The following is a 16,112-nucleotide window of genomic DNA, read 5'->3' on the forward strand; positions in this document are numbered from 1 at the left end:
GAGGGCACACTTTCTGGAATGTGCCCGCCACATGGCCAAATGTTGTTTTCAGTGTGTGTGCACTGTAGAACGGAGCATCTGCCTGGGTTGCTAGTGATGATGATGATGATGAAGAGGAGGGGAGTAGCGTAGGCAGCCAAAATATTTTACTTGGAGCATTAGGGGCAATTAGAAAGGCTGTTCTGTGCTTTTGAGTGTGTGTGTGTGTTGCAGAGCAATGTAAACAGACGAACGCACGCATGTACACACACACACACACACACCCACACTCTACTGCGGTTGTGTTTTGGTTTGATCTCTGATTAAATGTCATCTATTTCCTGAGTCCAGTCCATTCAGGGGGCTTACAGACCATACACCACCAAACCCACAACGTGGACCAAATGGAAAATTAAAGTTGATCAACTCAGCACAATATATGTATGGATTCGCTGTGTGATTCATAGTTGAGTTTGTTTTCACATCACTGCTAGTTTTATAGAAGATCGGAGGGTTAGTAGTGTGTAAATAATTGTGTATTCAGACCGGATCATTGGCAATTCTACTGAGGGGTCCAACCCTATTAACCTCTGTCCACTGACTGGGTGGCCATCTGGGAGAAAAAAACAGCTTTTATCTAAATTAAATCATTCAGGGGCTGTTTTAACTCTTTATCCATATTAACACATGGATTTAAATCTGTTTGGCCACAGGCCAAGATTCATGCCATGTTAAAGACTGCTCTGCTAAGACATACTTAACTTACTCATAAATCACCTAGCCATCAAAACAGCAGTCTTTGTTCCTATGTCATAATAATTCCTCACACAACCCCCCCCCCCCCCCCCCCCCCCCATTAAGATGTTTTATGTTAAGTAGAGAATGATGATCAAACCCCCATCTCTCTCTTAGTCTTCTTCCCCTGGGAACCATTCAAACCCACATTCTCCTGCTCCCACTGGGCTTCTCAATACACTAGCCATTAGTTTTGGTGTGAGGAGAGGCTATCCTTCACTGTTGACTGTCTGAATGAGCCTATAAATGCCATTAGGCAACCAACTCCCATATTGAATATTCATGTCTGTTGCTCACAACCACTGTGGTGAATTTGGATGTCTTATTTTCCGTGCAAAAATTAAATTGTACCATTATGGAGTGGCATGTTGGTTAGTATTGCTTACTTACTTAATGGTTAATCATAAGGTAAACATAAAGACTGGTTAACTAGGCTATACTTAGGACTACACAGTAGTGTGTAGGTTTGTTCTGTTTGCACCTTTTGAAATCCCCTGGCTACGTGTGGTACCCCAGACTGTGACATATATTTAGCAATAAGACAAGAGGGGGTGTGGCATATGGCCAATAAACCATGACTAAGGGCTATTCTAATGCACGATGCATCGCGCAGAGCCTGGACACAGCCCTTAGCTGTGGTATATTGCCCATATACCACAAACCCCCGAGGTGCCTTATTACTATTATAAACTGGTCACCGAAGTAATTAGAACAGTAAAAATAAATGTTTTGTCATAGCCGTGGTATCGGTCTGATATACCACGGCTGTCAGCCAATCAACATTCAGGGCTTGACCCACCCAGTTTATAATATTGTACTAGATAATATTTATGTGACCTTTTCTTCTTTTTGTCTTTTTCACAGTCCCATAGAATCCTGTCAGAATTTCTACAAAGATTTCACGTTACAGATCGACATGTTCTTCAATGTCTTCTTCCTCCTCTACTTTGGCTTGCGGGTAAGTACTAATGCCCTATTAACGCGCACGTGCACACACACACACACACACACACACACACACACACACACACACACACACACACACACACACACACACACACACACACACACACACACACACACACACACACACACACACACATCTCTGTAATGGTGGGAGCTGTATTGACATAATACTGACTTGGTGCACTCCCAAAGCCATTGGGGAAAAAGCCTGCCTGAAACCCTCAATGAATAAATAAAGTGCTAAGCTGCTTATGCAGCCACAACTCCACATGAGTCACAACACTGACTGACATCTATTCACAAACAACATGCTGTATGTCAGGGAAGGATGTCAGGAAAGTGATCTGAGACAGCCCTCGCCTGAGGGTTAACATGTTTTATACAACATGTGGGTCCTGAATGCTGATTGGTTAAAACCACATTTCAGACGGTTTCTATTCCACAAGTTACTCATGTGATAAGGCCCTTGAAGCCGGTGTTTGGAGGATATATTAGTACGGGTGTTGTTCGGCCCGAGACAAAGTCGAGTGCCGGCAAACCGTGCCAATATATCCTCCAAACACCGGCTTCAAGGGGAGTATCACTTTTATTAAATGGGTTGCCAACATATTCAAATAATGATTGACATATTTTAATTTTAAAAAATATTTTGAGAAATGTATTCATACCATTTCATCCTTCCACAAGATATAGTCCTGACACAAATCTAGGGTTGCTACCCAAGCAGGCTGGTTGTTTGTTCTATTGGTTCGGTTGCTAGAGACGTGACCCCGTCGTTCAGTCTTTTTGTTCTGTATCGTTCGTTCTAAATGTTCCATTGCCAAACTGGCTGGCAACATTCTTATCCCTTGCTTGCTCGCTAGCCAACTACGGCTAACTTAGTCACGTCAAAAAGTGCAGCCAGAATAACAACATAAGCTGCATTTGTTTAAGCTGTTTTCTAGTGACATTTATTTGGATACATCCATAACAATGAGCTAATGAGGCACGATTTCACCTGGCATAGAAAATGTGCTCAGTCGTCAGGACACTGTTGTTCAGAGGAGCTAGCCAACAATGCAGGTAACACAATCAGTTCAAACTGAAGCTGGAAAGACTGCAAACTAGCTGCACTTTCATTTTACCTTTTTTTCAATTGACATTTTCTTTGTATATATCCATAAAAACGATGCCAGCTGATTTCATGATTTTGACTGGCTGAGAAACGCTCCCTGCCTGCCTGTCTCGTCCCGACTCCCGACATGTGCATTACTATGGGACGGCTGGAGATCGAATTTGAATATTGAAACAATGTTGCTGTCTCTCTCGCCGACATTTGCAAGGTTTATACAAATCTCCGCTGTTGAAAACTAAATGTTAGTCTAAAAGAAATGTGAGATAATGTCAAGATGTTTTTTATAGTGGAGATCAAGTTTATAAAATGCCCGGCTGGGCTGATGAGACAGTGGATTACGCAGTCAGATGGAACAGAGTAAATAGGCATTTTAACATCGTAGCCGGTGGTAACCGGTGTAGCCGGTGGTAACTTGTGGAATAGACACCGGCTGGAACGTGGCTTTAACCAATCAGCATTCAGGATTAGACCGACCCATTGTATAACACCGGCAAAATGTATGATGTTAAAATGCCTATTTACGGCCTCCCGAGTGGCGCAATGGTCTAAGGCACTGTATAGCAGTGCTCGCTAGAGATCCTGGTTCAAGTCCAGGCTCTGTTGCACCCATGGGGCGGCGCACAATTGGCCCAGTGTCGTCTGGGTTAGGGGAGGGTTTGGCCGGCCGGGATGTCCTTGTCCCATCGCTCTCTAGCAACTCATGTGGCGGGCCGTGTGCATGCACGCTGACACGGTCGCCAGGTGTACAGTGTTTCTTCCGACACATTGGTGCAGCTGGCCTGCGGGTTAAGCGGGCATTGTGTCAAGAAGCAGTGCGGCTTGGCTGGGTCGTGTTTTGGAGGACGCACGGCTCTCGACCTTCGCCTCTCCCAAGTCCGTACGGGTGTTGCAGCAATTGGACAAGACTGTGACTACCAATTGGATATCACGAAATTGGGGAGAAAAAGGGAGGGGAAAAAAGCCTATTTACTCTGTTGCATCTGACTGCGCTAGTGGCTTCTGGCAACTTTTGTTCATGATAGATTCTCTCTTATACATTATATATCATATGGTCTTTTCTAAAATGGATTAAATAAGCATTGTTTCTCATCAATCTACACACAATACCCCATAATGACAATGCGAAAACAGGTTTTTCGAAAAACAGAAATACCTTATTTACATAAGTATTCAAACCCTTTGCTATGAGACTCGAAATTGAGCTCAGGTTCATCCTGTTTCCAGTGATCATCCTTGAGATGTTTCTACATCTTGATTGGCGTCCACCTGTGGTAAATTCAATTGATTGGACATGATTCGGAAAGGCACCCACCTGTCTGTATAAGGTCCCATAGTTGACAGTGCATGTCAGATCAAAACCAAGGCTTGAGGTCAAAGGAATTGTCCGTAGTGCTCAGAGACAGGATTGTGTCGAGGCATAGATCTGGGGAAGGGTACCAAAGCATTTCTGCAGCATTGAAGGTCCCCAAGAACACAGTGCCTTTCATCATTCTTAAATGGAAGAAGTTTGGAACCACCAAGACTCTTCCTGAGCTGGCCGCCCAGCCAAAATGAGCAATCGGGGGAGAAGAGCCTTGGTCAGGGAGGTGACCGAGAAACTGATGGTCACTCTGACAGAGCTCCAGAGTTCCTCTGTGGAGATGGGAGAACCTTCCAGAAGGTCAACCATCTCTGCAGCACTCTACCAATCAGGCCTTTATGGTAGGTAGAATGGCCAGACGGAAGCCACTTCTCAGTAAAAGGCACATGACAGCCCACTTAGAGTTTGACAAAAAGCACCTAAAGGACTCTCATACTATGAGAAACAAGATTCTCTGGTCTGATGAAACCAAGTTTGAACTCTGGTCTGAATGCCAAGCGTCACGTCTGGAGGAAACCTGGCACCATCCCAACTGTGAAGCATGGTGGTGGCAGCATCATGCTGTTGGGATGTTTTTCAGCAGCAGGGACTGGGAGACTAGTCAGGATCGAGGGAAAAATGAACAGAGCAAAGTACAAAGATATAGATCCTTGATGAAAACCTACTCCAGAGCACTCAGGACCTCAGACTGGGGCAAAAGTTCACCTTCCAACAGGACAACGACCCTAAGCACACAGCCAAGACATTGCAGGAGTGGCTTCGGCACAAGTCTCTGATTGTCCTCGAGTGGCCCAGCCAGAGCCAGGACTTGAACCCGATCGAACATCTCTGGAGAGACCTGAAAATAGCTGTGCAGCAACGCTTCCCATCCAACCTGGCAGAGCTTGAGAGGATCCACAGAGAAGAATGGGAGAAACTCCCCAAATACAGTTGTACCAAGTTTGTAGCGTCATACCCAAGAAGACTCGAGGCTGTAATCGCTGCCAAAGGTGCTTAAACAAAGTACTGAAAAATAAATAAAAAACTATTTTTGCTTTGTCGTAATGGGGTGTTGTGTGTGGATTGATGAGGGGGATAAAAGGATCATTTTTTGAATAGGGCTGAAATGTAACAAAGTGTGGAAAAAGTCAAGGGGTCTGAATACTTCCTGAATGCACTGTACATCTTATACTTAGATACAGTATATGAAATGCATGTATTATGTTGCTATACAGAGACAAAATAGAGTCGCAATTCAACAGCTCAGACACAAGAGGTATGTGGCAGGGTCTACAGTCAATCACGGATTACAAAAAGAAAACCAGCCCCGTCGCGGACCAGGATGTCTTGCTCCCAGACAGGCTTAATAACTTTTTTGCTCGCTTTGAGGACAATACAGTACCACTGACACGGCCCGCTACCAAAACCTGCGGGCTCTCCTTCACTGCAGCCGAGGTGAGTAAAACATTTAAACGTGTTAACCCTCGCAAGGCTGCAGGCCCAGACGGCATTCCCAGCCGCGTCCTCAGAGCATGCGCAGACCAGCTGGCTGGTGTGTTTACGGACATATTCAATCAATCCTTATCCCAGTCTGCTGTTCCCACATGCTTCAAGAGGGCAACCATTGTTCCTGTTCCCAAGAAAGCTAAGGTAACTGAGCTAAACGACTAACGCCCCGTAGCACTCACTTCCGTCATCATGAAGTGCTTTGAGAGACTAGTCAAGGACCATATCACCTCCACCCTACCGGACACCCTAGACCCACTCCAATTTGCTTACCGACCCAATAGGTCCACAGACGACGCAATCGCAACCACACTGCACACTGCCCTAACCCATCTGGACAAGAGGAATACCTATGTGAGAATGCTGTTCATCGACTACAGCTCAGCATTTAACACCATAGTACCCTCCAAACTCGTCATCAAGCTCGAGACCCTGGGTCTCGACCCCGCCCTGTGCAACTGGGTCCTGGACTTCCTGACGGGCCGCCCCCAGGTGGTGAGGGTAGGTAACAACATCTCCACCCCGCTGATCCTCAACACTGGGGCCCCACAAGGGTGCGTTCTGAGCCCTCTCCTGTACTCCCTGTACACCCACGACTGCGTGGCCATGCACGCCTCCAACTCAATCATCAAGTTTGCGGATGACACTACAGTGGTAGGCTTGATTACCAACAACGACGAGACGGCCTACAGGGAGGAGGTGAGGGCCCTCGGAGTGTGGTGTCAGGAAAATAACCTCACACTCAACGTCAACAAAACAAAGGAGATGATTGTGGACTTCAGGAAACAGCAGAGGGAGCACCCCCCTATCCACATCGACGGGTCAGTAGTGGAGAAGGTGGAAAGTTTTAAGTTCCTCGGTGTACACATCACGGACAACCTCAGGAGGCTGAAGAAATTCGGCTTGTCACCAAAAGCACTCACAAACTTCTACAGATGCACAATCGAGAGCATCCTGTCGGGCTGTATCACCGCCTGGTACGGCAACTGCTCCGCCCACAACCGTAAGGCTCTCCAGAGGGTAGTGAGGTCTGCACAACGCATCACCGGGGGCAAACTACCTGCCCTCCAGGACACCTACACCACCCGATGTCACAGGAAGGCCATAAAGATCATCAAGGACAACAACCACCCAAGCCACTGCCTGTTCACCCCGCTATCATCCAGAAGGCGAGGTCAGTACAGGTGCATCAAAGCAGGGACCGAGAGACTGAAAAACAGCTTCTATCTCAAGGCCATCAGACTGTTAAACAGCCACCACTAACATTTAGCGGCCGCTGCCAACATACTGACTCAACTCCAGCCACTTTAATAATGGGAATTGATGGAAATTATGTAAAAATGTACCACTAGCCACTTTAAACAATGCCACTTAATATAATGTTTACATACCCTACATTACTCATCTCATATGTATATGTATATACTGTACTCTATATCATCTACTGCATCTTGCCATCTCTATGTAATACATGTATCACTAGCCACTTTAAACTATGCCACTTTATGTTTACATACCCTACATTACTCATCTCATATGTATATACTGTACTCTATACCATCTACTGCATCTTGCCTATGCCGTTCTGTACCATCACTCATTCATATATCTTTATGTACATATTCTTTATCCCTTTACACTTGTGTGTATAAGGTAGTAGTTGTGGAATTGTTAGATTACTTGTTGGTTATTACTGCATTGTCGGAACTAGAAGCACAAGCATTTCGCTACACTCGCATTAACATCTGCTAACCATGTGTATGTGACAAATACAATTTGATTTGATTTGATTTGATATATGCTCAAGGTTCAAATAAAACATAAAGAACTATACTTGAACTCTATAAAATAAAAGGATTACATTTAACTTTAACACTCCTGTCTCTGTTTTCCATTCAGCCATGATCTTTATGAGATGATAATAGCACATTGTAAAGTGAGCATAAATGCTCCTGATAACTGTTAAAATGCATTATGATGGCGTTGTAAGTCATTGTACCTACAGCCTGCTATGAACTGAATGAGAAATAGAAGCAACACATTTAGCCTGCAACATGGATTTTAAGGAATGTGTTACCACCATGAATTGTTACTTCTATGTCTCCCTTCAGTTCATAGCAGCCAATGAGAAGTCTTCCAATACATCAGTTTTTAGTACAAATACAAACGTTTGTTTGTTGAGTTTTGTTTTTGGTCAAAAAGACCGAAATCAACCGGAATTTATTTATTTATTGAGGTAATCCGTTTCCAAGTATTCTCACAAATAAATTATTTAAAAAAAGAGAGATGTATGTGATCGTGTCTCAATGTACAGTAATCCAGGTATGAAATTGTTATTTTTAAATACAGTCTCTTTTTGGGCTTAGTTGTGGTCAATTTGTATAGTACAAATTATTATAATTATGTTCCCGTCCCCCGACGATCTGCTCCGACAGAAATGGTCCCGCGGCTGATTCTAGTTGCCTACCCCTGTAATACATTATAACTGCATCAACATAATACAGTATACTTGCAGGCTTTAAGTGAAGTGTTACCCTTCTATTTCTCCTTCAGTTCATAGCAGCCAATGATAAGCTGTGGTTCTGGCTGGAGGTCAACTCAGTTGTGGACTTCTTCACTGTTCCTCCTGTCTTCGTATCTGTCTACTTGAACAGGAGCTGGCTGGGTAAGGATAAACGTTTCTCTTTCTACATTTCTCTCCATTTCTCTACAATGACTCGGAGCAGTGTGAGAGTTATTTATATGGCAAAGTAATGTACCTGGAAAACTTAATGTCATGACAGCTCTAAGTTGCCATCTATTGGACATTCTTTGCACAGCGTCCTCCACAGGTTCAGCCTGGGAAACATACAATGGCCTGGATTGTATCATGGCTGACTTTTCTCAGTAGGCTATGCAGCAGTAGCGTGGTGATGCTATCGTTAGCATTGACTAGCTATACAGGATGATGAAAAAGGTTGAAATTGGCTTCTGTTATAATTAGCCGTTCTCTGCGCTCCCACTACATTATACTGTAGTTTGATGTAAAAGAAGACAGAGCCCAGCCAACAGCGACTGTTCCTATAACATTAGGGAAATTTGCAATGGAGTCCCAATTTGGTTTACATTTGAGAGATTTTATTTAGAATTTGAATTGCAAAAAAAAAATGGGGAAAAAGAGAAGTTGCCATTTTAACATTTTCAGAACGTCCCTACTAACGTTCTTGGAATGCAGAGGTAACCAGAAATGGTTTACTGGGAGGTAGCTCTCCTCTGCGGGGAGTCTTGAATCATCCTCTTTATTTCTGGACGTAGTTGAAAAAGGAAACTGGGAGGGAAGCCATTGTTTTGAGATGGCCTAGATTTCCCTCTCCGCACCGTGAATATGCATTCATAAATTATTTATGTGTTTATCTATTCATACTGGGGAAGCCAGTGAGATTAAAAAATCACTTTGAGGGAGAATGTGTCAGATAACACAGAAGAATACACCCCCGAACAGCCCACTCACGTCACATTTTGTTTGTGTAGAGGCGGACGGACACGTTCTGTACGTCAGACAGTGTATTTTAGGGTCATCTGGTTATAAACGGTCCCACACACACACACACCGTGTGTGTGAAATAGAATGTGTGTTTGCGCTAGCGTACATTACATGTTTGTTTATTGCTGTGTGATTGTGTGTTGATGTGTTTAGGTGTGTGTTACGTAGCAACAGCTATGACTGTCCCAGCGATCCATTTATTTATTTATTTTATTGAACATTTATTTAACTAGGCAAGTCAGTTAAGAACACATTTCTATTTACAATGACGGCCTACCAAAAGGCAAAAGGCCTCCAGGGTTAGTTAGCTGTAGATATTACATCAGACTCCAGGGTTAGAGTTAGCTGTAGAATTACATCAGACTCCAGGATTTGAGTTAGCTGTAGATATTACATCAGACTCCAGGATTAGTTAGCTGTAGATATTACATCAGACTCCAGGGTTAGAGTTAGCTGTAGATATTACATCAGACTCTAGGGTTAGAGTTAGCTGTAGATATTACATCAGACTCCAGGGTTAGAGTTAGCTGTAGATATTACATCAGACTCCAGGGTTAGAGTTAGCTGTAGATATTACATCAGACTCTAGGGTTAGAGTTAGCTGTAGATATTACATCAGACTCCAGGGTTAGTTAGCTGTAGATATTACATCAGACTCCAGGGTTAGAGTTAGCTGTAGATATTACATCAGACTCTAGGGTTAGAGTTAGCTGTAGATATTACATCAGACTCCAGGGTTAGAGTTAGCTGTAGATATTACATCAGACTCTAGGGTTAGAGTTAGCTGTAGATATTACATCAGACTTTAGGGTTAGAGTTAGCTGTAGATATTACATCAGACTTTAGGGTTAGAGTTAGCTGTAGATATTGCATCAGACTCTAGGGTTAGAGTTAGCTGTAGATAATACATCACTCAAGGGTTAGAGTTAGCTGTAGAATTACATCAGACTCCAGGGTTAGAGTTAGCTGTAGATATTACATCAGACTCCAGGATTAGTTAGCTGTAGAATTACATCAGACTCCAGGGTTAGAGTTAGCTGTAGATATTACATCAGACTCTAGGGTTAGAGTTAGCTGTAGATATTACATCAGACTCCAGGATTAGAGTTAGCTGTAGATATTACATCAGACTCTAGGGTTAGAGTTAGCTGTAGGTATTACATCAGACTTTCGGGTTAGAGTTAGCTGTAGATATTACATCAGACTCTAGGGTTAGAGTTAGCTGTAGATATTACATCAGACTCCAGGGTTAGAGTTAGCTGTAGATATTACATCAGACTCCAGGGTTAGAGTTAGCTGTAGGTATTACATCAGACTCCAGGATTAGAGTTAGCTGTAGATATTACATCAGACTCCAGGGTTAGAGTTAGCTGTAGATATTACATCAGACTCCAGGGTTAGAGTTAGCTGTAGATATTACATCAGACTCCAGGGTTAGAGTTAGCTGTAGATATTACATCAGACTCCAGGGTTAGAGTTAGCTGTAGATATTACATCAGACTCCAGGGTTAGAGTTAGCTGTAGGTATTACATCAGACTCCAGGGTTAGAGTTAGCTGTAGATATTACATCAGACTCTAGGGTTAGAGTTAGCTGTAGATATTACATCAGACTCCAGGGTTAGTTAGCTGTAGATATTACATCAGACTCTAGGGTTAGAGTTAGCTGTAGATATTACATCAGACTCTAGGGTCAGAGTTAGCTGTAGATATTACATCAGACTCCAGGATTAGTTAGCTGTAGATATTACATCAGACTCCAGGGTTAGTTAGCTGTAGATATTACATCAGACTCTAGGGTTAGAGTTAGCTGTAGATATTACATCAGACTCCAGGGTTAGATTTTTTTTTTTTCAATTAAAAGTACAGATTATTGTATGGGACAACATACAAATGTAAAAAAAACATTTAGTTAATGTATTTATTGGTTTCTTATCATTTTGATAAGAGATGAAAATGTAATGGTTTGAAGGTTGTTTCTAAAAATAAAAATAAAAATAAATAAAAAAAATCTAAATGTATCAATTTGAAGGTTGTGTCATTAGATTTGGGGTGTGGTGGGTTGCAAGACATTCTTGCGGAGAAAAAAGGGTTCCCCAGAAATTCTGCTGAAAAAGTTTGAATACCACTGTTCCAACGGTACTGTTACATCAGACTCCAGGTCTAACATGAATAATCTCCCATGAATAAACATGAATAATGAATAGCCTCCCGGGTGGCGCAGTGGTCTAGGGCACTGCATCGCAGTGCTAGCTGCGCCACCAGAGTCTCTGGGTTCGCGCCCAGGCTCTGTCGCAGCCGGCCGCAACCGGGAGGTCCGTGGGGCGACGCACAATTGGCATAGCGTCGTCCGGGTTAGGGAGGGTTTGGCCGGTAGGGATATCCTTGTCTCAGTATGTAAAAATGTAATAAAATGTATGCACTCTACTGTAAGTCGCTCTGGATAAGAGCGTCTGCTAAATGACTAAAATGTAAATGTAATCTGTCCAGTGGTTGGTGACTGAGTGACATGTCTAATGTGCCCACATCCATCTCTATTGAGTTATGCTCCAGTGGGCAGTTGACACATTTGCAAAGGCTTCACTGATAATCAATAGACAGATCCATCAATGGTTTGAGTGGACATCAATTCTATTTCCATCTCACTAATTGTGTTTTGTCTCCAGTCGTCTGTTTCAGAGGAAAACAATGATGATGTTAACACAGTTTAACATCAACTCCTGTGGACTCATTCAGTTTGCTCGCTCTGTGTGACTAAATGCTATGCAACGCACGCACGCACGCACACACACACACACACATACACACTACTAGGTGATAGCAGATCATAATTGTTACAGTACATCACATTTGAGTAGCCTACTCTATTCTCCACCAGAGGACTGTCCTCTCTATGCATTTCTCATTTCCCAGTAATGTTCTTTCACCTTCTGCTAAATTGGCTTTAAATTAAGAGGGTAGAGAAACGTGCGGCTAATCTAAAAAGACACGCAGCGTTCCTACATGGAAATAAGAAATTAATCTTCTTAAACAAACGTGAAGTGGGTATCTCTCCCTCGAGAGCGAGAAGGCCATAGCCAGGCTAGCTGTGTTGGATTAGCATACAAACGGCTCTTTGAAAGATGCTAGCTAGCTGCTAGCCCCAGAGACCCAATCCTCAAGCCCCTCATCCTCTCCCAAATTTATTCCAGTCCTGCTAGGGCTTCACTGCCTTTCTTTCTCTCGTAGAAAGAGCAGAGCTTGCGTAGGATGTTAAGGCAGCTTTTAAATGACACAGTGGAACTGTATAAATATAGGAGTAACTAGAGATTGTATAAATATAGGAATAACAAGACTGTATAAATATAGCAGTAACTAGAGACTGTATAAATATAGGAGTAACTAGAGACTGTATAAATGCAGGAGTAACTAGAGACTGTAAATACAGGAGTAAATAGAGACTGTCAATCATAAAAAGTTATACAGTCTATAAATGTGTGTCACAGCATTATCGGACTGAGCTTGTTGTCATTGCAAGCAATCTCAATGCTGTGCATTACAGGGAAGACATCCTCCTCCCTCATGACCCTCCAGCATGACAATGCCACCAGCCATACTGCTCGTTCTGTGCGTGATTTCCTGCAAGACAGGAATGTCAGTGTTCTGCCATGGCCAGCGAAGAGCCCGGATCTCAATCCCATTGAGCACGTCCGGGACCTGTTGGATTGGAGGGTGAGGGCTAGGGCCATTCCCCCCAGAAATGTCCGGGAACTTGCAGGTGCCTTGGTAGAAGAGTGGGGTAACATCTCACAGCAAGAGCTGGCAAGTCTGGTGCAGTCCATGAGGAGGAGATGCATTGCAGTACTTAATGCAGCTGGTGGCCACACCAGATACTGACTGTTACTTTTGATTTTGACCCCCTCTTTGTTCAGGGACACATTATTCCATTTCTGTTAGTCACATGTCTGTGGAACTTGTTCAGTTTATGTCTCAGTTGTTAAATCTTGTTATGTTCAGACAAATATTTACACATGTTAAGTTTGCTGAAAATAAACGCAGTTGACAGTGAGAGGACGTTTATTTTTTTGCTGAGTTTATATATAGGAGTAACTAGAGATTGTGTACAGTTGAAGTCGTAGGTTTACATACATTAGAGTCATTAAAACTCCAACCACTCCGCAAATTTCTTGTTAACAAACTATAGTTTTGGCAAGTCGGTTAGAACATTTACTTTGTGCATGACACAAGTAATTTTCCAACAATTGTTTTCAGACAGATTATTTCACTTATAATTCACTGTATCACAATTCCATTGGGTCAGAAGTTTACATGACTGTGCCTTTAAACAGCTTGGAAAATTCCAGAAAATGATGTCAGGTCTACCTTCAAACTCAGTGCCTCTTTGCTTGACATCATGGGAAAATTAAAAGAAACCTCAGAAAAAAATTTGTAGACCTCCACAAGTCTGGTTCATCCTTGGGAGCAATTTCCAAATGCCTGAAGGCACCACGTTAATCTGTACAAACAATTGTACGCAAGTATAAACACCATGGGACCACGCAGCCGCCATACCGCTCAGGAAGGAGACGCGTTCTGTCTCCTAGAGATGAACGTACATTGATGCGAAAAGTGCAAATCAATCCCAGAACAACAGCAAAGGACCTTGTGAAGATGCTGGAGGAAAAAGGCACAAAAGTATCTATATCCACAGTAAAACGAGTCCTATATTGACATAACCTGAAAGGCCGCTCAGCAAGGAAGAAGCCACTGCTCCAAAACCGCCATAAAAAAGCCAGACTATGGTTTGCAACTGCACATGGGGACAAAGATCGTAATTTTTGGAGAAATGTCCTCTGGTCTGATGAAACAAAAATAGAACTGTTTGGCCATAATGACCCTTGTTATGTTTGGAGGAAAAAGGGGAAAGCTTGCAAGCCGAAAAACACCATCCCAACCGTGAAGCATGGGGTGGCAGCATCATGTTGTGAGTGTGCTTTGCTGCAGGAGGGATTGGTGCACTTCACAAAATAGATGGCATCATGATGAGGAAGGAAAATTATGTGGATATATTGAAGCAATATCTCAAGACATCAGTCAGGAAATTAAAACTTGGTCGCAAATGGGTCTTCCAAATGGACAATGACCCCAAGCATACTTCCAAAGTTGTGGCAAAATGGCTTAAGGACAACAAAGTCAAAGTATTGGAGTGGCCATCACAAAGCCCTGACCTCAATCTTATAGAAAATTTGTGGGCAGAACTGAACAAGCGTGCTACCAAATACTAATTGAGTGTATGTAAACTTCTGACCCACTGGGTGTAGGGGGTGCGTACTGGCGGCAGAGAAGTCAGGCGCAGGAGAGCAAAAAATGATTTACAACGACACAGTTTAATAAACAAAACCACCGTAAACAGAACAATAAATCAATGGGTAAACAAAACCCGGTACACACCAGCATAACGTGCACAAGCACTACAAATAAACAATACCGGACAAGGACATGGGGGGAACAGAGGGTTAAATACACAACATGTAATGATGGAATTGAAACCAGGTGTGTGGGAAGACAAGACAAGACAAAACAAATGGAAAATGAAAGGTGGATCGGCGATGGCTAGAAGACCGGTGACGTCGACCGCCGAACGCCGCCCGAACAAGGAGCGGGACCGACTTCGGCAGAAGTCGTGACACTGGGAATGTTATGAAAGAAATTAAAGCTGAAATAAATCATTCTCTCTACTATTATTCTGACATTTCTCATTCTTAAAATAAAGTGGTGATCCTAACTGACCTAATACAGGGATTTTTTTACTAAGATTAAATGTCAGGAATTGTGAAAAATTTTGTTTAAATGTATTTGGCTAAGGTGTATGTAAACTTCCAAATTCAACTGTATATAGGAATAACTGGAGACTGTGTGAGTAACTAGAGACTGTATAAATATAGTCGGAACTATATAGACTGTATAAATATAGTCATAACTATATAGACTGTTTAAACATAGGAGTAACTAGAGACTGTATAACTATAGGAGTAACTAGAGACTGTATAAATATAGGAGTACCTAGAGACTATAAATATAGGAGTAACTATATAGACTCTATAAATATAGGATTAACTATATAGACTCTATAAATATAGGAGTAACTAGAGACTGTATAACTATAGGAGTAACTAGAGACTATATATATATACAAGTAACTAGAGACTGTATATATAGGAGTAACTAGAGACTGTATGAATATAGGAGTAACTATATAGACTGTATAAATACAGGAGTAACTATATAGACTGTATAAATATAGGAGTAACTCTATTGTCTGTATACATATAGGAGTAACTATATAGACTGTATAAATATACAAGTAACTGTATATAAATATAGGAGTAACTAGATACTGTATATATATATATATATATATATATATATATATATATAGGAGCAACGAGACTATACGTATTGGAGTAACTATATAGACTGTGTAAATAGCTATATAGACTGTAATCATATAGGAGTAACTATATAGACTGTATAAATATACAATTAACTGTATATAAATATAGGAGTAACTAGAGACTGTATAAATATAGGAGTAACTATATAGACTGTATAAATATAGGAGTAACTATATAGACTGTATAAATATAGGAGTAACTATATTGTCTGTATACATATAGGAGTAACTATATAGACTGTATAAATATACAAGTAACTGTATATAAATATTGGAGTAACTAGAGACTGTATATATATATAGGAGCAACGAGACTATAAGTATTGTAGTAACTATATAGACTGTGTAAATATATGAGGAACTATAGACTTTATAAATATAGGAGGAACTATTTAGACTGTATAATAAGATGTCAGTGTTAAGAAATCCGTTTTTTTCTGCGTTATGGAGACATGCAAA

The 16,112-nt window shown here is 42.0% G+C and overlaps 1 protein-coding gene across 1 annotated transcript in view; it reads left to right on the forward strand.

The window, feature by feature from the left end:
• The window catches only part of LOC120017966 (calcium-activated potassium channel subunit alpha-1-like), a 354,744-nt gene that overhangs the window by 210,636 nt on the left and 127,996 nt on the right, over positions 1-16,112 (forward strand). The window contains exons 3-4 of the mRNA XM_038960926.1: positions 1,639-1,732; positions 8,253-8,364. Coding sequence (XP_038816854.1) covers positions 1,639-1,732; positions 8,253-8,364 — 206 coding nt within the window. The remainder of the gene's footprint in view (positions 1-1,638; positions 1,733-8,252; positions 8,365-16,112) is intronic.

This window comes from Salvelinus namaycush, chromosome 22 (genome assembly GCF_016432855.1).
Source record: "Salvelinus namaycush isolate Seneca chromosome 22, SaNama_1.0, whole genome shotgun sequence".
In the NCBI taxonomy this organism is placed as follows: Eukaryota; Metazoa; Chordata; class Actinopteri; order Salmoniformes; family Salmonidae; genus Salvelinus; species Salvelinus namaycush.